The following is a 20,955-nucleotide window of genomic DNA, read 5'->3' on the forward strand; positions in this document are numbered from 1 at the left end:
CAAGCCTGAGTCAGCGCTGCTAAAAGAAACAGAGCAGCTGTGATTAAATTAATTCAAACGAGGCGAACATACATGCAAATGTTTGACATGGTGACACAAGTTGGACAAAACATATATGTTAATATTGACATATCTGTGATATATTGGCTGATAATGTTTATGTACACTTTCCAGCAGAGGTAGAGGTCATTAATATGACCAGACATGTAAAACATACTGCAGGTAGTCATTCCTGTCATATATTCTGTAGAGAAAAGTGAGCTCGAGGACGCACAATTGTTTTCTGTTAATATTTGTGGACATATTTTAATCCTCATCTCTTCCTCCCCTTCCCGCTGTTGTTGGACAGGGTTTTAATTTCTGTCACAACACCGGCAATTCATCTTTCTTACTACCAACTTAAACTGTCACAGAGTGTTTACAGTGCAGCATTTATTGTAACATGAGTATTCATTTCTATCACTTCTGGTTTGATTGTTTTCCTACCTTTTCGCTGCTTTTCATTTTTCTTTCCCGTTATAAGTTTGGCAGCAGCTCTGATTCCTTTTTTATTTCTGTTCCTGTTGAAGAAAGAAATATCAGTAACCCCTTTCTCTTTCTCTTTGTCTCTCTTCAGCTGTTCTCAGAGGAACCGGTGTGAGCGTGCAGATGAGCCGTACCGTTTCGCCGCCTCTCTCAACCAGTGTGTGAAGGCCAACGTGTACCCAGACAGCATCGCGGTGTCCGAGCCCAGCGTACCTGTAAGTTTACACACGCACATTCCTACCTACAGTACTCGTACGCACACAAAGTGCCGAACGCAGGCAATCTCACCGCTACTTGCACACATTACAATGAAAAATTACCGCCCATTTACATATTTCCTACCCACGTACAGAGGCAGGAGATTTGAAATGATCCCACATAGCAGTTTGCCTAGTCTTGATTGTGGTTGATGCATAAACATTAGATGGGAAGGTTCATAAGAGCTCTGCGTGGGCGTTTCAGCGTGCATATGCTCACTTGGTACAGAGCAATCAATATGTGTGCCAAGACATGTTTGTGTGGGCGGGTGTGTAGGTGTTAAAGTTGTCCGAGTGCAGCTGAGTACAGTGCAGCATTTCCACATGGACTGAGCAAAAAAAAAAAACATGCGGATGGAGCATCAGTCAAACACTCTGCCCGTCCAAGATCTGGCGAATGCTGCACATGTACACTCGTGGACACACACATTAGGTCTTAAAATACCAACGCTGTCAAAGGGTCATTTCTTCCAAAACACATTTTCCTATCTATCCGGATTGATTTGCATAGGTTTGGCCAGTTTTTTTGGATGATATATGTACATTTTTTGAGTGTAACAAGAGAAGGTCTAACGTTCACGGCAGTTCTTAGCTGAGTTGCTGTTCAGTGGTGCTTTGTGACCTTTCAGTGGAAGTATTGGCACACTTCTGTCTGCTTATACATGGCATACTTTTGTGAAATATGCTTACAGTTTAAACTGCTCACAACGATGTCTCACATGTAACTTTTTTGGGAAATTTGGTCCTACAAACCAAGAGCTATGAAGCTCTTTGCTACTGGACAGATGCAAGCTCATGTTTCACTTGCCCTGGCAGATGTGTCTGGCTCCCGTCCTGTTCACACAGATTCCCGTCTGACTTGGCGCTTGTCGGGCCGATCGAAACCATTCCAGATTTTCACATATTTCACCGTAGCGTTCCACCAAATTCTGTTTCTGAGCAGAGAATAAAGCAAGCAAGACATCACACAATCCGTTGCTCTGATGGGTCGTCGGCTTATCCAATGTGTCCAAAGGCATTTTAGGTTTTTGCCTGTTGATAACACCCCTTGGTAATTGAATATGAAGTGTGAGGTTCCAGTCACACTTGAGAGCTGTTCTGATAATGCCGTGCCAGCAGTGGGTTGATGACAGGCATAACTACAGCAGACTTCTCCAGAACTCTTTCGGATTCAGCATCAATGCACTGGCTCGATAATCAGCGCAGGCACATGTTTCTTTTCCCTGTATTTTTGGAAGGATGACCGTTGACTCTAACTGGTTAAACATCACAAAAACTCTGCAAAATGTGCCAGTAGCTCTGGCAGTGACTCACCCTGCATCGCCTGATATCTCATCCTCAAACTTGCCCTCGGTAGACCTCAACGTGTTGTCCAGTTTACAAACAGCAGCTTATCGGACAGCATGTTAGCGGCGTTGCTTGTTCCCATGTCAGACAACGCGGCAACAAGGTCACCCCACCAAACCCATCCACAAAAAACCCAATCCCAACATCCACAGGGGCAGGCAGCTATCTCCATGACAACACAGCTTCTTCACGTGGGCACCAGCAGCGATAGAGACACGGAGAAAAACCATCAAATTACCTTTATTAATACTCTGCTACCAATTAGGCTGGTCATTGCTGCCAAAATGCAAAAAAAACCACTCACCACCGGCATCATCAGGGAGGACAGGAGAACAAGAAGAGCAAAGGCTTAGCACTCTGAGTCGAGCTGACTCTCTGTAGCAGCCTTGTGTGTGTTTGCGTGAACGAATTGTGAGTGTTTATCCGTATATGTGTGTCTTGACGGAGCGATGAGAGCTAATTATTGTGAGAGGTTACTCAGGGAATTCTACATCGAACAAAAGACATTGATTGCTGTGATTGCTGTAATCAAGGATCTCTCTGACACACCTCAGAGTGCAGCAACACAAACATGGTGAAAGTAAAACAGGGGAAGACGAGAGGTCCTCAGCAGCTAAAAAAAACTGAAACAAAACAAAAAGAAATCATCCATCCTCTCAATGGGTACCAGCGTAAGCCAGCTAACGAGGGAGGCAGTGTAGTCAGCTACTGAGACAAGTCAGCATCTCTTGAAAGGCCTACAGTTAAGCTGCTCAGCTGCCTTGCCTGTCCCAGTAGCCCCGCGGTGTTTAGTGAGAGGCAGATAAAACAAAGAGAAACTTCAAACGGTATGGCCCAAAAATAACAGCTAATGGAACAAGGCTGTGAAATGCCATGGTGATAATTATCCAGGCTGCCTCTCTTGGCTGGAGAGCCAGATCACACACCCTGTGCGCAAAATACATTTATTTATAGGCAGAGCAGCTGAATGCTCCAGCCCCGGTGTCACTGCTCTCCAGAGAACGACTTCAAACGCCTCTATGTGCATCTGCATGTGTGTGGTATATGTGTGTGTGTGTGCGTGTGTGTGTGTTTTGGGGGTATTTCTGCTTGTATTTCTTGTATCCATGTGTCCTTGTGAGGGACGGAGAGAGAGAGGAAACAGAAATAGTGTGCAAGTAGCCATTTTTTCCTATTTTTTCTCTGTGCAGCACAGTCTGTCTCTACTTCTGGAACGATGTCTCCTCCACTAAAATAGAAGATTAAGATCTAAACACAGCCTTATTCTCCTTATTATGGTGTTGATAACAATTTTAAGACACAGCATCAGTTCTTGGCAAAGTGGAGGGGCAGCTCTGCCAGCAGCAGTGTGTTCTTTTTTACATTCTGTTTGGAGCTCATTACACTGCTGCATTCAAGACTCATATCAAGACACTTCTATCTCATCTTTTACCAAAGATGCAAGCACCAATGCTGTTAAGGACGTGCAATCAGAATTTTTTCCTTGTTGATATAACATAGTTGAGGCATCACACGCAGCCTGTTGTGTCACTGTATGTGTGTTTGGCCCCAAACTGTGGAGGAAGATTTGACAAATTTGAGCATCATATTAACCTTGTTGTCATGTGCGTCACCTTTTGTACAGCTGCTGGTGAAGGTGAGCCACGTTCCAGACCTTTCTGTGGGCATCACCTGCTCCTTTGGCAACCTGACGGAGGTGGAGGGACAGGTCAACGGCAACCAGATACTCTGTGTGTCTCCTGCTGCCAAGGATGTCCCCCTCATCCCCACCGACCAAGGTAGATCATCGTCCATTGCACATAAACTAACGAGTGGTTTGCTTCCAAAAACTGATTTTCCTTTGCAGCCCACAGTACACTGATCTGATCATGGCAACTAGATGAAAACCCTTCACTTCCAAACACAGCCTTTGTAGGATTCCCATTGGCCCCTCTCTTGCTGCAATGATCTAACTGTTCATCTGTGCACATGCACACTCTGAAACATCTTTATTGATTCAACGCTCCCAGTTTAAGCAGGCGCCGTCTACATAACAAGCTCCCGCTGATCCGGGATCTGTTGTCTGGCTGTGAAGTGTGCTACACACAAGACCCGGCCCCATTAGAGCTGATGGAGGATCAGACTGAGGTGCCCTGGCCTGTGGCTGAGCTGCAGCTCACCATATTATTACCCTCAGATGCCGCTAATGGGCGATGGTCGAACACGCGGGTTCAATCAGCCTCGGGACGATTAAGTTGAAGTGAAGTGAAGGTGATGTGGTGGATTAGTGTCAAGGCAGACGGAGCCGGTCTGCTGTGTGCTTCTGAGTGATACCTGATAAAAACACAAAGAGCAAACATGTAAATAATAATTATAATTCATGAAGGACAGACGGCCCAATCAGCCATTTTGACCTCATCTCACAAAATCTGGGGTCGAGCAGATTGTGGAGAATAAACACTGCCTCAGACAATCTTAAGGTCTAGGAATGAAGATATGCTAATCACCTCTAATATACTATTCATAGAAATCTCGTGACCTTTCCAGCATTCCTCCAGCAGACTTCCATAAATATACCACAGCGGATCTGGCATTTCTATATTTGCAAACATATACTGTTTATCATTATGAATACTAACACCTGTTGTTTGACAATAAATACCTGTTGTTTGCAAGCCAAGATGGCTGCAGGGTTACAAAACCAAACACCCTGAATAATATATTATGTGCAGTGTGTGGAAATGACTGTGTGTTTTGGGGGTTTGGTCGCCCTCCTCCCTGTGAGTAAATGACAGCCCTGTTTGCCCAGAACTCCCATGGGGAGTGGTGCATCAGGCACTAATATGAATGTTCTCCCCTAGGTAAATGTCAGCCAATCCCCCCCCTGAAAGCCCTTCCTCCATCCATCTAGCTACTCATCCATCCCACCATTCCTCTCTTTCAATCCTCCCCCATTTTGACCACCTTCCCCGCTCCTCCCTCCTCGTCTGTGGCCTCTCCTCAGCTGTTTATACCTCCGTTTTTGCTCCACATTCATTCCCCCGAGGCCTCTTCCTCCTGACCTCGCCCGCTATCCTCTTCCATCTCCTGTCCCCCCAGCAAGCCTTTCTATCTGTTGCACATCAACATCGATTTTGCAGTGGCCATGACCTGAGGAGAGGAGAGGACGGAGAGATTAGGAAAAAAAAACTGTGAGGACACTGGACTGATGTTGAGCATGAAAATAGAGAAAATAGCTGGCACTCTTCTGAGCTGAGGAAAAAATCCTAGAGGATGTTTTGTGTGGACAGGAACTCTGTAGCACTTTGTTTGCCAGATCCTGGGAGACAAATATGCAGTGGTAGAAGTCAGTTATGAGCCGTGCCTGCCTGCTGTACAGACTTGCGTGAAACAGAGCCTGATTCCCAACAGGTGCTGTGGAGAGAACGGGGCACAGAGGGTCATTCAAGCCTCCTACACACTGAATGTCATCTGAAATTCAGGCTGCTGCACACATACACATATACAAACACACACACACACACATTTATGGAGTCTGTATTCTCGTGGGAAGAGATAAGAGGCTGATTTTTGTTTTTGGATGGAGAACAGAAACACAGCCAAAACTCTGTTCAGTAAGATGCAGGAAAACAAAATGTGATCAGATTAAATGTCTGCATGTGAATGAAATTTGCAGATTATTATGCATTTATTTATTTGCAAGCAAGAAATGCTACCTTTTTAGATATCCTTTTCACTTGTCTGCCAACATCACCTGCTCGTAACCTCGAACTAATAAGCATAATATTTAATGATGTCTGCTGTTTGCAGCTAATCCAAGGTAATGCAGAGAGAAAAGGGACTGCACGTTAAGGCGGCTATATGTAAGAACTTTGGCTTAAAGCATTCAAAAGTTAACTGAAATGATCAACAGAATGTGGAAGAAATAACAGTGTTGACACAGAGATAGCATCAGAAGTAAGCGTGCTAACCAGCTAGCCTCTAGTCTTGTCTCATAAGACCACTTTGTACCTCAAGAGACAAAGCGAGTCACCGTAGTGTCCAGTCTGAGATGATTAAGACGTAGCACTGACACACAAAACGATAGTTAACATTAGCGTTCCTTTCCACTGCTGTAGCTAGCTCTTGGCTTTTGGAAGGAGTTTGATGCTAAACTCGCAACATTTATTCTAGACTGGTAAATAAACAGAGATTAATGTTAACGTTGGCAATGTAGCGATAGCTTATAAGGGTCACTGAATGTTTACTATTACTGACAGTGTTAATATGTTTGCTAAGTTAGCTGCTAGATGAAATAAAGAAAAAAAGACAACCAGACGTTCTTGTAATACGCTGCCCCAAGAATGACTTGAACAGTTGGCCAAGTCTTACATAAAGCACCTTTTACCATGCATAAAAAGATGAATTAAATAGCCATTATGCAATACAACACTGTACAAGGAAATTTCTGTTTGTGAGTCCCGAAGCTAAATGCATGCAACAAAAACTCTACTGGCTGATTAATAAATAATTATCATGTCAGAAAAAATAAGCTGTTCATGGTGGGGTGCTGAGGAATTGTACCATTAATATTAATCGTTTGTCTCTTTTCTTTCAGATTGGTCCGGTGTTGAGCTGAGGCTCAATTCTAAGGAAACCGGTCAGATGCTTATCAGCACAGAGGTCAAGTTTTACAACTGCAGCGTCCACCAGCTGTGAGTATCTCTTTCGGACTCCATTCATCCGCTTTTCATTTACTAAACACAATGCCCCAGACCTGCTGCACAAAACCACCGGATCAATGCTTTGGGAATTAGTTACAATTTGTCCTCAACCCTAGCCGGCCCCAGTCCCCTAAAAATATCCCCTGTAAAGACTAATGTAATCTGACCGCTGGCTGCTCCCCGAGCTCCGTAACAGGAAGTTTCTCTGCTGTTTTGCTAATGAAGCCTTCTTCTCAGACACGCTGCTGCACAAAACACGCAGCTCTCTGCCTAACAGGTCTTCAGTGGGGATTTCATGCCTGTTTTCATGCCGTGTCTGTCCCTGATTGAGTGATGTTGAAATGAATCCCCGGATTGGAGATCTCGGTGTCGGCGGGTGCCTTTTGCAATTGCTCGCTTCACTCCAGTGTGGCAGATTCTGTTTGTGCTAGATCCAAGGGCCTCGCTGGGGTTGGGAGTATCGCGAATGGATGGAGAGCAGAATATCACAGCGGTGACGCGAGCAGGGGTGCAGGAATTGTAACGTGTCATATTATCCTTTCAACATCCCCTTGACATTAAAACAAAATGCTGTAGCCACTGTCGCTTCGCCAGATTAATGCAGGCAACGTTATTCTGCATCTCTTTTCACACGCACTGGCCTATAACTTCATACGGCTCTCTTGCTGTCTGAGTAGCACAGAAAGCAATTACCAGCTCTCGCATCAGCTCAGTTAATCGGCGATGACAAACATACTTGCGTGCGCGGCCACACACGCTCAAACACACAAAGAAAGATGAATACACTTGAAAAGGGCATACGCTCTCGCTCGTACGCTCTGATGCCAACCCTCTCTCTCTCTCTCCCTCTCTCTCTCTCTCTCTCTCTCCCTCTCTCTCTCTCTCTCGCTCTCTCTCCCCCTCTCCCTCTTTACACACACATACTGTACACTCTATTTGCCAGAAGGTGAATCGGCCCTATTCTTCTGAATTAGTGTGCCTGCCAGAGATCCCTCCCATGCTTTTGCGCTGATGAATATTTCACAATAAGCAAGTGTGCATAACTCAACCTTATTTCAGAGAGAGAGAGAGAGAGAGAGAGGGAGCCAAGCAGCGACTACAACACGCTCTCCGTAACAACTGGCCGTGAATACATAGTGTAGTAAAATGTCATCACAATTAATTAAAAGTGTGTGCTGTCTTTGCTATGGAAACATACAGAGAGTATCATGACTTGTTGCCTCAGGCTTTCACTTCGCCCATCCTTGCTCTGGCTCATCTTTCCATTCATTCACCCATTTAACCAGTACACAGTGTCGGAAGGTACATGTACTCACGTGCTCTACCGAAGTAGAATTCTGAGGTCATTTGAAGTATTTTTGCAGTATTTTTTTGATGCTTTTACCCAAATAAAGGATCTGAATGCCACTGGCATTGCCGCATGCACCCTATAGTGGCAACCGTGCACTCACAACATATTGTACATACAAAATTTCTCACACTCAGACGCTCACCTAACAGCTGGTAATTACAGCCACACTCCAACAATGCAGGGCTAATGGTAATTGCAGGATCAAGCTGCGCCAATGTCTTATTTGTCCTCATTACTCAACGTTCCTCCACTTTCTCGCTCCCTGTCTCTCCTTTCTCCATCTGATTCTGGTTAGGAGGGCTAATATGCTGCCCAGCGTTCACACATGACATGCGGCATTAATATATGGCCGTGGAAAATATATGCAGGGAGAACTTGGCCCAGCAGCTATTAGGTACTGTGCCAACCACAAGGGCACAACAACAGCAGGTGCCCACTTGGGATCTGAACTCATTTCCTCTGTGGCACTTCCCCCACTTTGGCAAACTCGCTGCCTCTCCTTGACTGCGCTGCCTTTTTCCTGACTCTCTCTCTCCCTCCCTGTGTGTGTGTGTGTGTGTGTGTGTGTGTGTGTGTGTGTGTGTGTGTGTCCATGCAGGTGTCTGTCTTGTGTGAACAGTGCCTTCCGCTGCCACTGGTGCAAGTACCGCAACTTGTGTACCCATGACCCCTCCAGCTGTTCCTTCCAGGAGGGACGAGTCAACGCCTCTGAGGTTGGTGGAACACACACATGCACAAACACGCAAGCTCGCTATAAACACCACTTCATCTTTCTTTTCTACCTCTCTCTCTCTCTCTCTCTCTCTCTCTCTCTCTCTCTCTCTTCCTCTCTCCTGCACGTTCCCCCTCTCTGTTTCCTCCCTGCCTGCATCCTGCTCTGTGTTCCAGCTCTGTGTCAGCCTCGGGGCATGTCTTCAGAAAGACAGCCGTCTAAGCTCTTCTATTTCCGAATTGGCGTTTCTCACTCAGGGCTCTTGTTCTCTGCAGTAGCAATTAACACTCTATTATCTATGGAGTTATTGAGCTTCGCATGTCTTAACAATGACACGGGATCACTTTGACCCAATCAATCATGTGCAGGAGATACAAGCAGCTTGAACTGTGCCTCGGTGTATGTTGGTTTCCTCATCTCTCTGGACATGCACACGGACAGTGTTTGGTTATTTGCTGCAGTATTTATGTTTTTTACTCCTCTAAACTCATGTATTTGTACTAAAGGTTAACAAAGCGAGGTTACTGCTCCTTTGGGTGTTGTGTTTCAATTCGCATGGTCACTCCTGCAGTATTTTAATTCATACATACTTGGAAGCCATACCCAAATTCCTTAATAAGATCAGTATTTTGAATAAAGACTAGCCTCCGTGTTGAGATAAAGCTCTGTCCAAGATTTATGGAAAGAGGAAAGGCCACCAAGACTAAAGGTTCAGCGTGTGATGCTGCTTCCTCTGGTGCAAATGTTGCTTTTCCGCTACATTTCTAACAGAATTCTCCTCAAATGTGCTGCCTTGTACTATACTGCGCACCGCGGCGCTCTTATTCAGTCAGTCTCTTTGCCAAATGAGCAGTTTCACAATTCCAGCCTTGATAATGAGTTGTTGAACACTCACAGCTCTCCAAGGTCACTGGAGTCACTTTCAAATTTCTTAAGATAATACATTCTTCCTTGCACTCATACCTCTTCTGTTCCTGCCTCTCGTCTTGCCAGTGACCTAAACAACAAAAAGAAAAGCACCATTTTTTTGTTTGTCGTTTGTTGGCACTGACGTGTGCTCCCTGCCCTCCTTGTTTGTTTTTCTCCAGGACTGTCCCCAGCTGGTGCGCTCTGAGGAGATTCTGATCCCAGCAGGTGAGGTGAAGCCCATCACCCTGAAGGCCAGGAACCTGCCCCAGCCTCAGTCTGGCCAGCGAGGCTACGAGTGCGTCCTCCACATCCAGGGGGTCAGCCACCGAGTGACGGCCCTCCGCTTCAACAGCTCCAGCGTGCAGTGCCAGAACAGCTCGGTAGGTTGCGTGACGCTCTGCCTGGATGATGCGTGATTTGTTTGAGTGATTGTTATTATTTATTTGACATACTGGTGATTACATAGGCTATATTTCTGTGTGCCATACCACACTGCCATAGTGTGTGTGTGTCTGTGTTGTGTACATATGTGTGTCATTTAGTCAGTGGAGACATAGTAGATGCAGTCTAGGTAATTACATTGGAGAAGGATACAGCGTGGCTCTGCCCTCCAGTCAAGCACGCACTGACTTGTGCAGTATATTCCCAGAAGAGCCACAGACATACACATTAAACTCTCTTCTCTCTCTTCTTCTACTCTCACATACACACACACATACACACACACACACACACACACACACACACACACACACACGTACAAATACACACACTTGCACAATGAAAGTCAGGCTGGAATTAAGGGCATAGGAGGCAGTTAAGGACATCATCTCCAAAGGCCAGAAGGGAAGTTCAAGCTTCTGCTCAGCTGTCCCATTTCTTGTTGCTTCCCACTTTGTCAGCTCTCTGATGACGAGATGATGTAACTTCGGGGTAACTTTGGAAGGACATTATGCAGCATCCGTAAGGAATCCTGGGAGTGGCATATTCCCAAACCTCCCAGTGAAATCCTCCTCTCTGTTTGCATCTTGTCCACCTCCTCCCCCACCTCCTTATTCTCTGCCTTTTCCTTTGCCTCTAGTATCTGTACGAGGGAATGAAAATCAGTGAGCTGCCTGTGGATTTCTCGGTGGTGTGGAATGGCAACTTCATTATTGATAACCCGGAGAATATCCAAGGTAAGAACAAGAGATGCTGCTGTCAACATGTGCTCGCAAACAGGATGAGGGTGCATGAATCTCCTGTCCATCATTTTCTCTCCCTGAATTTGAATGTTGTCTTTTCTGACAGTGTGTGTATAGAGTTGTATCTTAAGCTATGCATTATTGGTGAGTAAAGAGAAGAAAACAAAGTTCCTGTATGTTCACTGTATATCCCCGTTACTTCCTGTATCCCACAGTGCACCTGTACAAGTGTGCAGCCCAGCGAGACAGCTGCGGCATGTGTCTGAAGGCAGAGAGGAAGTTCCAGTGTGGCTGGTGCAGTGGAGAGGGAAGGTGTACCCTGCGGCACCACTGCCCCCCCATCAATCCTTACACCACCCGCTGGCTGAACCTGTCCAGTAAGAATGTCAAGTGCACCAACCCACGCATCACGGAGGTCAGTACCCATAATCCTCTGTTTGTCCCTCCTGCCTGCCCACGCGCATCGAGCTGTGCAAAAATCAGCTACCACCTCACTACATCTCGTCCTAGTTTTTCATAGAGGGCCATAAGGGCACAAAGCTGACTTTATATAATATACTGTACTATAATATACTATACTATACTATGCTACGCTATGCTATGCTATATCAACCTATATCATACAATACCAAACTATACTATACTTTACTATACCGTGCTATGCTTTGCTAACGATGCTATGCTATGCTATATCAACCTTTATCATACAATACCAAACTATGCTATACTTTACTATACTGTGCTTTGCTATGCTATATCAAACGATACCACACTATACTATACTATGCTATACTATACTATACTATGCTACGTTATGCTGTGCTACGCTATGCTATGCTATATCAAAATACCATACTATACTATACTATACTATACTATACTATACTATTCTCAATTGTTTTGAACAGTTATACAGAAGTTGCACTGATAACAGCAGAGTTCTTATGAGACTGTTGACAATGAAATGTCATTGTGAGGTGTTGCATGAGAAGCAGCTGTGCTACTCTACTCTGTTTCCTTCTGGACCCTGGAAGAATGAGAATGAGCCGTAAAGAGGCTCCCCAGGGTGCTGGCCACATCTAATACCTGCAGATTTTTCTCTAATTGGCAGAGTGCTGTTTTTAGCTGAAGAGCAGGGAAGCATCGGTTCCACTTTGTTTATGTGCCGTGTATGCTGTGGACTGTGTGCATGGCTGTATGTGTAATGCTCACATGGGTACATGAATGTGACAGTTGATCTTACCTTTAGGATTTATCCAAGGGCAAAGGCCCTGACACACACACACACGCACACACACACACACACACACACACACACACACACACACACACACACACACACACACACACACACACACACACACACACACACCAAAGATATTCAGTTTTCAAAGGCCTGTCTCTTTGACATCTGCCTCCTCTTTGTGCAGTATGCAAAGTTGCTTGCTCATTTGTCTTCTCACAAGGTTATCTCAACCCTTTGAAAGTAACTTTGGCACCAACACATTTTTAAAAGTGAACCATATAAAAACACACACAAAACAAAAGAGTAGTTAGCTAAGAGTTACAGGTCATTTTAAGTATCGTGTGACTCATGAAGACAGCAAGGAGGTGTGTTTATTTTTGTTTTTTCCTCCCACTCTCTGAGCCTTCTCAGGCATTGCAACAACCCAACCCAATGGTTAGATGTCATTCGCTTCAGCACCAACAGGGCCATGACCTGGAAGTGCTTATTTGTTTTCCCATAAGTAAGCCTTTTCTTTGCCACATTCTCATCCCGCCTGGTGGGTGTGCTGTCACGGGGGACTCAAGCCAGGAGGACATACTATTTAATTAGGCTTGGTAACGCACCAGTGCATTGTGGTTAACCCACCAGACCCACATAGATTCATTCAGCTTCTTATTCCTCCACTGCATACTCACATCTTACTCCAGCCAATTAAAAAGTGAAGTTAACGACTTGGTAATTGATTTGCTATACTGTACTCAGATAAGGCAGAAGAGGAGAGGCAGGATGAAGAAGAAGGCCATCCATACGTGTTCTTAATTCTGACTCTCCATCACTCTGTTCTCTCCATTTGAGGGTAGGAAAATGCCTGATGTTATCACCCACAGTACTAAAATAAGTTAGTAAAATGCTCATTGTACATTATGAGGAAGGTGATTGGGCCAATCACATATTGATCAGAAGAGCTGAAGTATTTTTTGAACCATGTCAAGAAAAGTAAACTTAACCATTCAGCAGCTTTAGGTGCTGTATGCCTTAAATGTTTAACTTGCCCATGGTGAACAATCACACAGAAATCCAATATGTATTGAAGGGAAAGAGAGACCGATCTGTCCACCTACAGCAGCTGCAAGGCCATATTCTGAGCTGGAGATGTCAGCTTGAGGGTGAAAAAGTTATTTCCAACCAAAATACAGTGTGTAAGCCATCGATTGTTGCAACAAGTTTAATATTTCAGGGGAGCTGTTAAAAAGCATTTTGCGAAAAATTTATTCGCAAACAAATAATTTGAAAATAATTCCTTACTGACTCATGATAGATTAGAGTCAGACTGTTGCCGGGTGAATCTTTCCTCTGAGATGGATGAAGTTGAAATTGTGAATGAGAGCGAAGCAGCGTGGAGGGTTTGAGCGGGGTGAAGTGAGGCAACGGTGGAGAACAAAGGACAGAGCAGAGGAACTGAACCATGAAAAGGTGGGAAAGAAGGAACGTGAGAGGGGGAACGGAGCCCCCGTGGGCTGTCTGAACTCAGGTCTGTTTACAGCTGCAGGTGGCAAAAACCAACTCTGATTTAATTTACATGATTCGCATGAGCACGTACTTCAGATACACACAGACGCACCAATATTTCTCCTCTTCATTGCCGCTGAAGTCGGTGTTGGTTTGTGCCACGCCCCTACCCCCTTCGTCTCTCAGTGATTACAGTTTCTTTAAGAAGCAGACATCCCCCTGGTGGGCTGAATTTATTAATAAATTTGGTTTTGATTGTATGCACCGAAGCCCCCATCATGAGCTGATTTGTATACATACTAGCACATTAGTAGATGTGCCTACCACAAGATAGGCCTTTTGAATAATTAATGTTTCTATTAAGTGCCATGGTGCCTCCCACCACGGGCCATTAATATTGAAGAGATGTAAGCCCCTGCTAACAGCAGAGGGAATGACATCAAATGAAGCTGGGAGTTGGATGGGCATATGAAAGGCATCTCCTCAATAGGCTTTGGCCGTGACTTCTGTGCGGGTTTACAGTACAGCAAAGAGGCTTCCCTGCCTCCCAGTGACAGTGAATAAACATCTAGCTGTTGCCTAAGGATAGAAAAAAGTGCAGGATTCCTCTCTTTTTTTTTCTCCCTCACACAGCGTATGCAAGCTTATTGTTGATATTTTGAACACCAGAGGGATGGTGGGGCTGTCAGTCAGTATCATGGCACGACTGAACTGCTGAAACCCTGAGAGAGTTGCTGTTACAGTATGCCTGCTTCCCTTCATTAAACCGCCAATAGAAAGGTGAATAAAATGTTGCACAGCGAAGTGAGACTTCAGCCAGACAACATGCAACATAACCCCGGCATACCCCTCCACATTTACACCTCACAAAAAGTTAAAGCAGCATCCAAACAGCCAGCATCAGTGTACTCACCGAGGAAAACACAGTCATCCTCAGATACAACCCCTTATCGCATCATTTTCTCTCTTGTTTTCTCCTCTTAACACACTGAAAACTCCTCTTCATCACTGCCGGTATCTCTCGGACGACTACAAGACATTTAAGACCCTATAAAGTATTTAGGATGTAGTTTGTTCGGGGAACAAGTGATCAGTGGGCTTTTATCAAGCCCATTAAATGCTACTCACAATTAAATGTGACATTAGTCTGAGCGCAGTCCAAAGACAAAGAGATTAGCTGCGAGCTCCTAAACTGTATCGAGGGCTATTTAATTTCAAAAGCAAAAATATCCAGCTATGGTAAAACAGAAATACATCTACTGTCAAGTGGTTTAATTCTGGGAGAATCTCTTCAGAGCTTGAAGGAGATACAATTATTTTTTAATAAGTGTGTATATTAAAGATTGATAGCAAAGAATACACAGAAGGAATGCTGACATCGTGGAAGGGGATTAAAAATGATTAGCTCTGAATTGTCTTGGATAATGTCATTCAGCTCTGTCAGCTACTGTTGTTACAGTGACATGCGAGGCTTGCATAGCCTGAAGGCAGCTGGGGCAGTGTATTGCCCTCTGCTCTATGTATTGAGTTTAGCCTTGGCTGCATCAGCACAACTTTCCCCACCATTACTTCAGCTGAATAAGTCAACACTGCGCTGACAGACATCCCCAGGCTGTTCACATTGACAGCCATTTTCTCTCCGTCTCCATCGTTTTTCTTTTGCTCAAACTAGCAGATTATCTTCCCCCCAAAAGAGACCCCCTTTCTTTTCTGGAAGTTTCTTTCTCGTGGATTAGAATGCCTCTTTTTCTCAATTCAGGCCGTCTCACCCCCTCTTTAGTCTTTCTATGGTTGTCGCCAAATTTGTGCAGAATGTCTAAGGGAAATGGTGGCGGTGAGTGGCCAACGCTCTGATCCCCCTGAGCTGGAGAAACAGATTATCTACAGAAAGCGCAAGAGTGGGGAGCTGGGAGTGCGATGCGCAAGCCGACTGGCTGTTTGTTGGGAATTACCCCTCTATTGACAGTGTGACAATGCCAGGCGGGCAGCAGCACTCCTAAAAGGATTACACAGGGAGCATGGCATGGCAGCACTGGGTGGGAACGGTGGGGGGGGGGGAGTAAGGGCAGCGGGGCGTGCATGCATGTCCGATGAGGTTTCCTCTTCCTGTTCCCTCTGAAAGTCTGAATGTTAAGACAAACAAGCAAGCCGGTGCTTAGAGCGGGAGGAGGATGTGTCACCTAGCCCGAGGGAGACGAGATGATGAAAGACAGAAAGCGAAAGGAGGAAGGAAAGATGCAAAGAAGAGGAAATGTTTCAGGGAAATAAAAAAGACAAATTCCTCCCCTCTAAAAAAAGATTATTTCCACTACATGACTGCAGTTAGGTTCCCTCTGGTCTACAGAGGTCATTAGGATGTGGCTTACAGGCTATCAAACCGCAGTCTCATGTACAAGGAGGGTCTTTTATGGATTTTGTTCCTTTGTTTGTTTAAGAAATACAGGCACAGAGACAAAGAGCAGCACTTCTCTCACGCCTCCCAGCTGGGAGACATCAGTGGCGTGAGCCCTTTGAAGTAGTGTTTCTTTCTGTGATCCACTCATGAATCAAGGCTCTATCTGCCAATGGGGAGCTCAGTCAAATGGGTTTCATGCATGGATTAGACTGTCTTCCTGTGCTCGGTCCACCGTGGGAAGGGCTCCATTTCAGCCTCAAGGGTAGAAGGAGGAGGTCTCCCAAGCTTTTAGCATGCCCATCTGTGATACAGCGCTCCTGCCTCACCTGTCATGCATCGCGGCTGATGGGGCCGGGCAGAGTGGCATCCACATTCCCTCCGCTCCTCGTCCCATCTCTTCTTTTTCCTTCTTTCCTCTGCTAGTCTCCCATTGACTCACTCTCTTGTTCTCTCTCAGGCCCCTTACATTGCTTATGTAACCATCACTAAGTCTACTCGAATAGCTGCTGCCATCGCCTGACATGGATATATTTAGCCATTATGTTTTCCCCCCCTCTATACCCTGCATGCCCAAGCAGTGCTAAAAGATTCATGTATTCAGACCCCTCAGGCGGTGCAGTGACACACTTACTTTACATCCAGAGCAATTAATGTCCACTGAATCTAGATTACAATGCCGGTGTCCCACAGGGAAGCCGCAAAGCCCTAGTGGGTGTCGGGGGGTAGGGAGGGGAGGGAGCGCAGCAACACTCTGAAGGGTCGCTGTCACGTGGCACGTTGCGGCTCAGTAAGCGGGCACAACCGACTGTTGTATTTTTCCTCTTCTGCTTGCATGGCCAGTAATAGCATATTGATTGTTTACGTAGCACTAGCAGCTCCACACAGCAAAGTGACAGTCATCTCCTCCCCACTGCCCTCCTCTTTCTCAGTCTCCTCTATCTCCTTTTGCTTCGCTGTCCACCAAACAGTACTGTCTTCTCTCTCCATCTCCTTCCTCTGTTTTCTCTCTCCCTGCTCTCACTCCTTTATTCCGCCTCCTCCTCCTCCTCCTCCTCCTCCTCTTCTCCTCTCTTGTTTAAAGGGCTGGATGACGGCCAGGTCGGAGCCTCAACAGGGCTCTGCGGCACAGAAGGCAGCGTGCCACCCTGTGCCAAGGTCATGCTGGGCAGCCATATTGTATTTTATGAGTAGGTGGTCTGCACTAAGCATTAATATGGCCCCTTGTTAGATTTACCATCCATGGCAACAGCAGCAGCTTTGGAGCAGGCGCCTGTCCAGGATGTTAATAATCCATCTAATTTTTAAAAGTTTATTTTATTGGATCCACCGCTGCTTAATATTCTAGGAACGAGTTGTAGATGAAAAATAAGTTTAAAAGTGCTTTTCTTGTGTGATGTGTGTGTGTGTCTGTGTATGGATGTGGTGCCATGTTTAGACAGCAAGAGCAAAAAAGGAACAAAACATTACCTGCTGTTGTGATTAGTGCATGCTTTTGGCACAATGACTCATGGCATGTACTGACATTCTGGATGCAGGCGTGGGAGTGCGCTCTTAATTGCTTTTACAGCCACCTGGACCGAAAGAGCATATTTACCCCTGAGCATGCGTGGAAACCTGCGCCCATTTATGATTTCAAGACAGGTCCATAGCTGAAGAGGGAAAACATCTTTTCATATCAGCCTTCACCAAAAGCATTTACAAGATTCTCCCTGACTTTTGTGCCCCCCGTAGGTGACCCCAGTGGCCGGACCCCCAGAGGGAGGCACGCGGGTGACCATCCACGGCACGAACCTCGGTCTGGCCTTCTCAGACATGGTGGGCAACGTGGAGGTGGCAGGGGTGAGGTGCACGCCTGTAGAGGATGGCTACATCATCGCTGAACAGTAAGTCACACCAACGAGTCAAGCACTGTACCTGTCATATTCATACTCAAAACAAATATCACTGCTGCTAACTGTAGCTGGCCTTAGCTAGTTAGCTCAGTTAGCCGTGCAGCTACTGGGGAGTGTTAGTGTTTAAACCGCTATCTCAGGGAGATGGGATGGGGCTAGCTGGTTAACATGCCAACTTCAGTAGATGTCTCTACAACACAACACATAGACATCATAATGTCAAAATATTATTTATACTATTTTTCACATTCTGTTCATTTTAGATCAAAATTCTTACATATTGCTGAAGGCAGGTGGGAAAGGTTTGCCATATATTGTTCACAATGCAGCATGGAAATGTTTTCATTATTTTTAATTACCCAATTTGTGGACAAAATCATTTTCTCACCAAAACAGCACAGATAAGATGATAGACATGCATTAAATCGGTTATTAACGCTCATGCTACTGCGCACCTACACTGGTGTTGATAGATTACGGTATGTATGTGATGTAACAGCGAACAAAATCTGATCAATATATGTGTTTTGCAACAAAAAAAAGCTGTTTCCCCTCCATCTCCCACCTTAATGAAGACTGGAGCGGGTCCAGACAGTCTGGCCCTGACACTGCTGTTCTCCCCCCTGCAGCACACTAGCCCAGCTCCCTCTCTCTGCAGCTCATCTAGTCAGCACCAATCCCAGAACAGCTGTGTGTGTTTACTTGTGTTTACCTCACTAATTGTCCCATGCTGTGCATACATCACGTTAAAGTCTGTCCTGTTCACCCTGAACTAATGAAACGTAGCCCATGCGTCGCAACTTGCCCATCTTCCCCCTTGGCTAGACACACAGACGTTACGGTGGTTTAACCCTCCCCAGGTGATGCAGACCTCGCGAGGGGAGAGGCAAGGATGTACATTAAATATATGTTAACATATTTGGTTTAGGATTAGGCTGGATTGCCTTTGGGTACAGATCTTTATTAGTGGAAGAAACGCAATTCTTTATGGAAGAAAAAGGAATCATATAATCATTTTTGAAGGAAGGAAGCTACACAGCTAGCACAAAAAACACTCATGTTGTTGCTGCTATAGGTTAAATATGGCACCATTGAAAATCAGCATGTCACTGTAAACTCATTACTCTTTACCATAGGCATCACATTTTACTATAGAAGCATGTAGTTATATTTTGAGAGTCTCCTCGGGGTGACAAGTGCTCAGGCATAATCAGCCTGTCTCCCGCTAGTGTGAAATCCCTCCTCCCTCTGCTGACTCGGAGTCAGTTAGAGAACAGAGTAAAGTTTTAAATGTATAGCTGAGCACTGAGGCGCAGCTGACACACATACACTTATGCACACACACGTACACGCACAGGCTATCACAGTCATGGCTCTCAGAGGAGCCTTTAACCCTAATTCTTTCCTTGGCCTACTTCTGCCCTCAGAAAGAGAACAGCTCAGCACTGCACCGTCGCTGTAACTCACATACTTTAAGCCTTACAGTGCTGTTACAATACGTATACTGTATGGTCACACATGCTCTTATGTTCTCGCACAATTGCTCCTGGGTTCATCATATTCATTCCCCATTTTTGGTGGTGTTTGAAAACTATCATGTACAGTGTGTCTGTGTTTCCCAGCTCTTTACTGGGCAGTTGTAATTAAAATTCACTATGTGCCACTTGGCTGTAGGGGACAATTTGTCAGCAGCGCACTGATCTGACAGCACTTTAATCCAACTGGGGACAAGCTAGGGAATTCATTTATATGGCATGTAAAAAAAAAAATAGACTGAGCGAAATTAAAAAACTAACCTATGACCCCTGTAGTCGCACCGCGAAGGAGTGGGAGTCTTCATCCGCGCCTGACTTTTATTCAGAGCCATTCGGGGTCACATCGACTCGAGGTTCATTATATGCGTGTCCTTATCTGACTGTCGCTGTTTGTTTCGAGTGTTAATTCAGTCACCAGGCTTCCTGTGGTGGACTGGACAAAAAAGGGGGGAAAAAAGCATACATATTTATGTGTGTTTTATGTTACTACTTCAGAGGAGCGTGTGAAAGCCACTCCTGCTTTGAAGAAGAAGTCTCAACTTTTGTGTTTTTCAGCAGTCAGAAAGTACATTTTTTTCTGAGGGCTGATGCTAGGCTGCAGCATTCATGTGGCGGCTAAATTGAATCCTCATTACTGGAGGATTTAGTTTAAAAAAAAACCTCGGGATTTACGGTCCCTCGGTGGAGAACATAAAATTGAATGTTCAGTTTGGAAAAAGCCAAACATATTTCCATAAATGTACAGCTTTACAAAAGGTACCGGCACAATTGACGTTCAGGTGGGGTTTGTGTTTCTCTCAGGCCTGGTGAGAAGAAAAATATCAGCTCCGTCAGCAAGTTAATCCTCCTTTAGCCACTTTCTTCCACATAGTTCAACCAGCGACTCTCCCAGAGTCATTTGTTGTAATTCAGATGATCAGCGCTGGAGAAATAATACGTCTGCTCTGCTTCATCTCCTGCCTCTGCCATCTGCCTCACCACATATTCTATCTTTCTTTCCTACTCTGTGATTGCTTCTTGTACTTTATTACTCCCTGGCACCGCCGATCAATAGAAGTCCTCGTTTTATTATGTCATTTGATCTAGTCACCTGCAGCGCTGGGTGACGCCTGATCACATGGCATGATAAAAACTGCATTGATCCTTTCTGCGTGGTTTACATTAAACGTACCCAGCTGGCACAGAACCATCGCTGTCAGGAGCCTGGTTGTTGGTGGGGGGATTTACATCTCTCAGGATGGGGTGTATTGAAGTGCCAAGGGAGGAGAAGCACTGGTCTCATTTAAAGACTGTCATCGAGGGGGTCCTTGTCGATGTCTGGATGTGTCCCGTAATGAAATGAGTGAGACAACAAAAGAAGATTGCATTTAGAGTGGAGGATAAATCGATATCAAGCAGAGAAGTGTTTTGATTACTTTCTCTCAACTTC

General features: G+C 45.2%; 1 protein-coding gene across 1 annotated transcript in view; it reads left to right on the forward strand.

The window, feature by feature from the left end:
- plxna2 (plexin A2) overlaps window positions 1-20,955 on the forward strand; it is a 196,881-nt gene that overhangs the window by 114,462 nt on the left and 61,464 nt on the right. Inside the window, exons 6-13 of the mRNA XM_073470197.1 lie at window positions 617-740; window positions 3,754-3,907; window positions 6,706-6,802; window positions 8,761-8,875; window positions 9,963-10,163; window positions 10,865-10,961; window positions 11,183-11,382; window positions 17,831-17,982. Of these exons, the coding sequence (XP_073326298.1) occupies window positions 617-740; window positions 3,754-3,907; window positions 6,706-6,802; window positions 8,761-8,875; window positions 9,963-10,163; window positions 10,865-10,961; window positions 11,183-11,382; window positions 17,831-17,982 (1,140 nt within the window). The remainder of the gene's footprint in view (window positions 1-616; window positions 741-3,753; window positions 3,908-6,705; window positions 6,803-8,760; window positions 8,876-9,962; window positions 10,164-10,864; window positions 10,962-11,182; window positions 11,383-17,830; window positions 17,983-20,955) is intronic.

The sequence above is a fragment of the Pagrus major genome, chromosome 7, assembly GCF_040436345.1.
Source record: "Pagrus major chromosome 7, Pma_NU_1.0".
Classification (NCBI taxonomy): domain Eukaryota; kingdom Metazoa; phylum Chordata; class Actinopteri; order Spariformes; family Sparidae; genus Pagrus; species Pagrus major.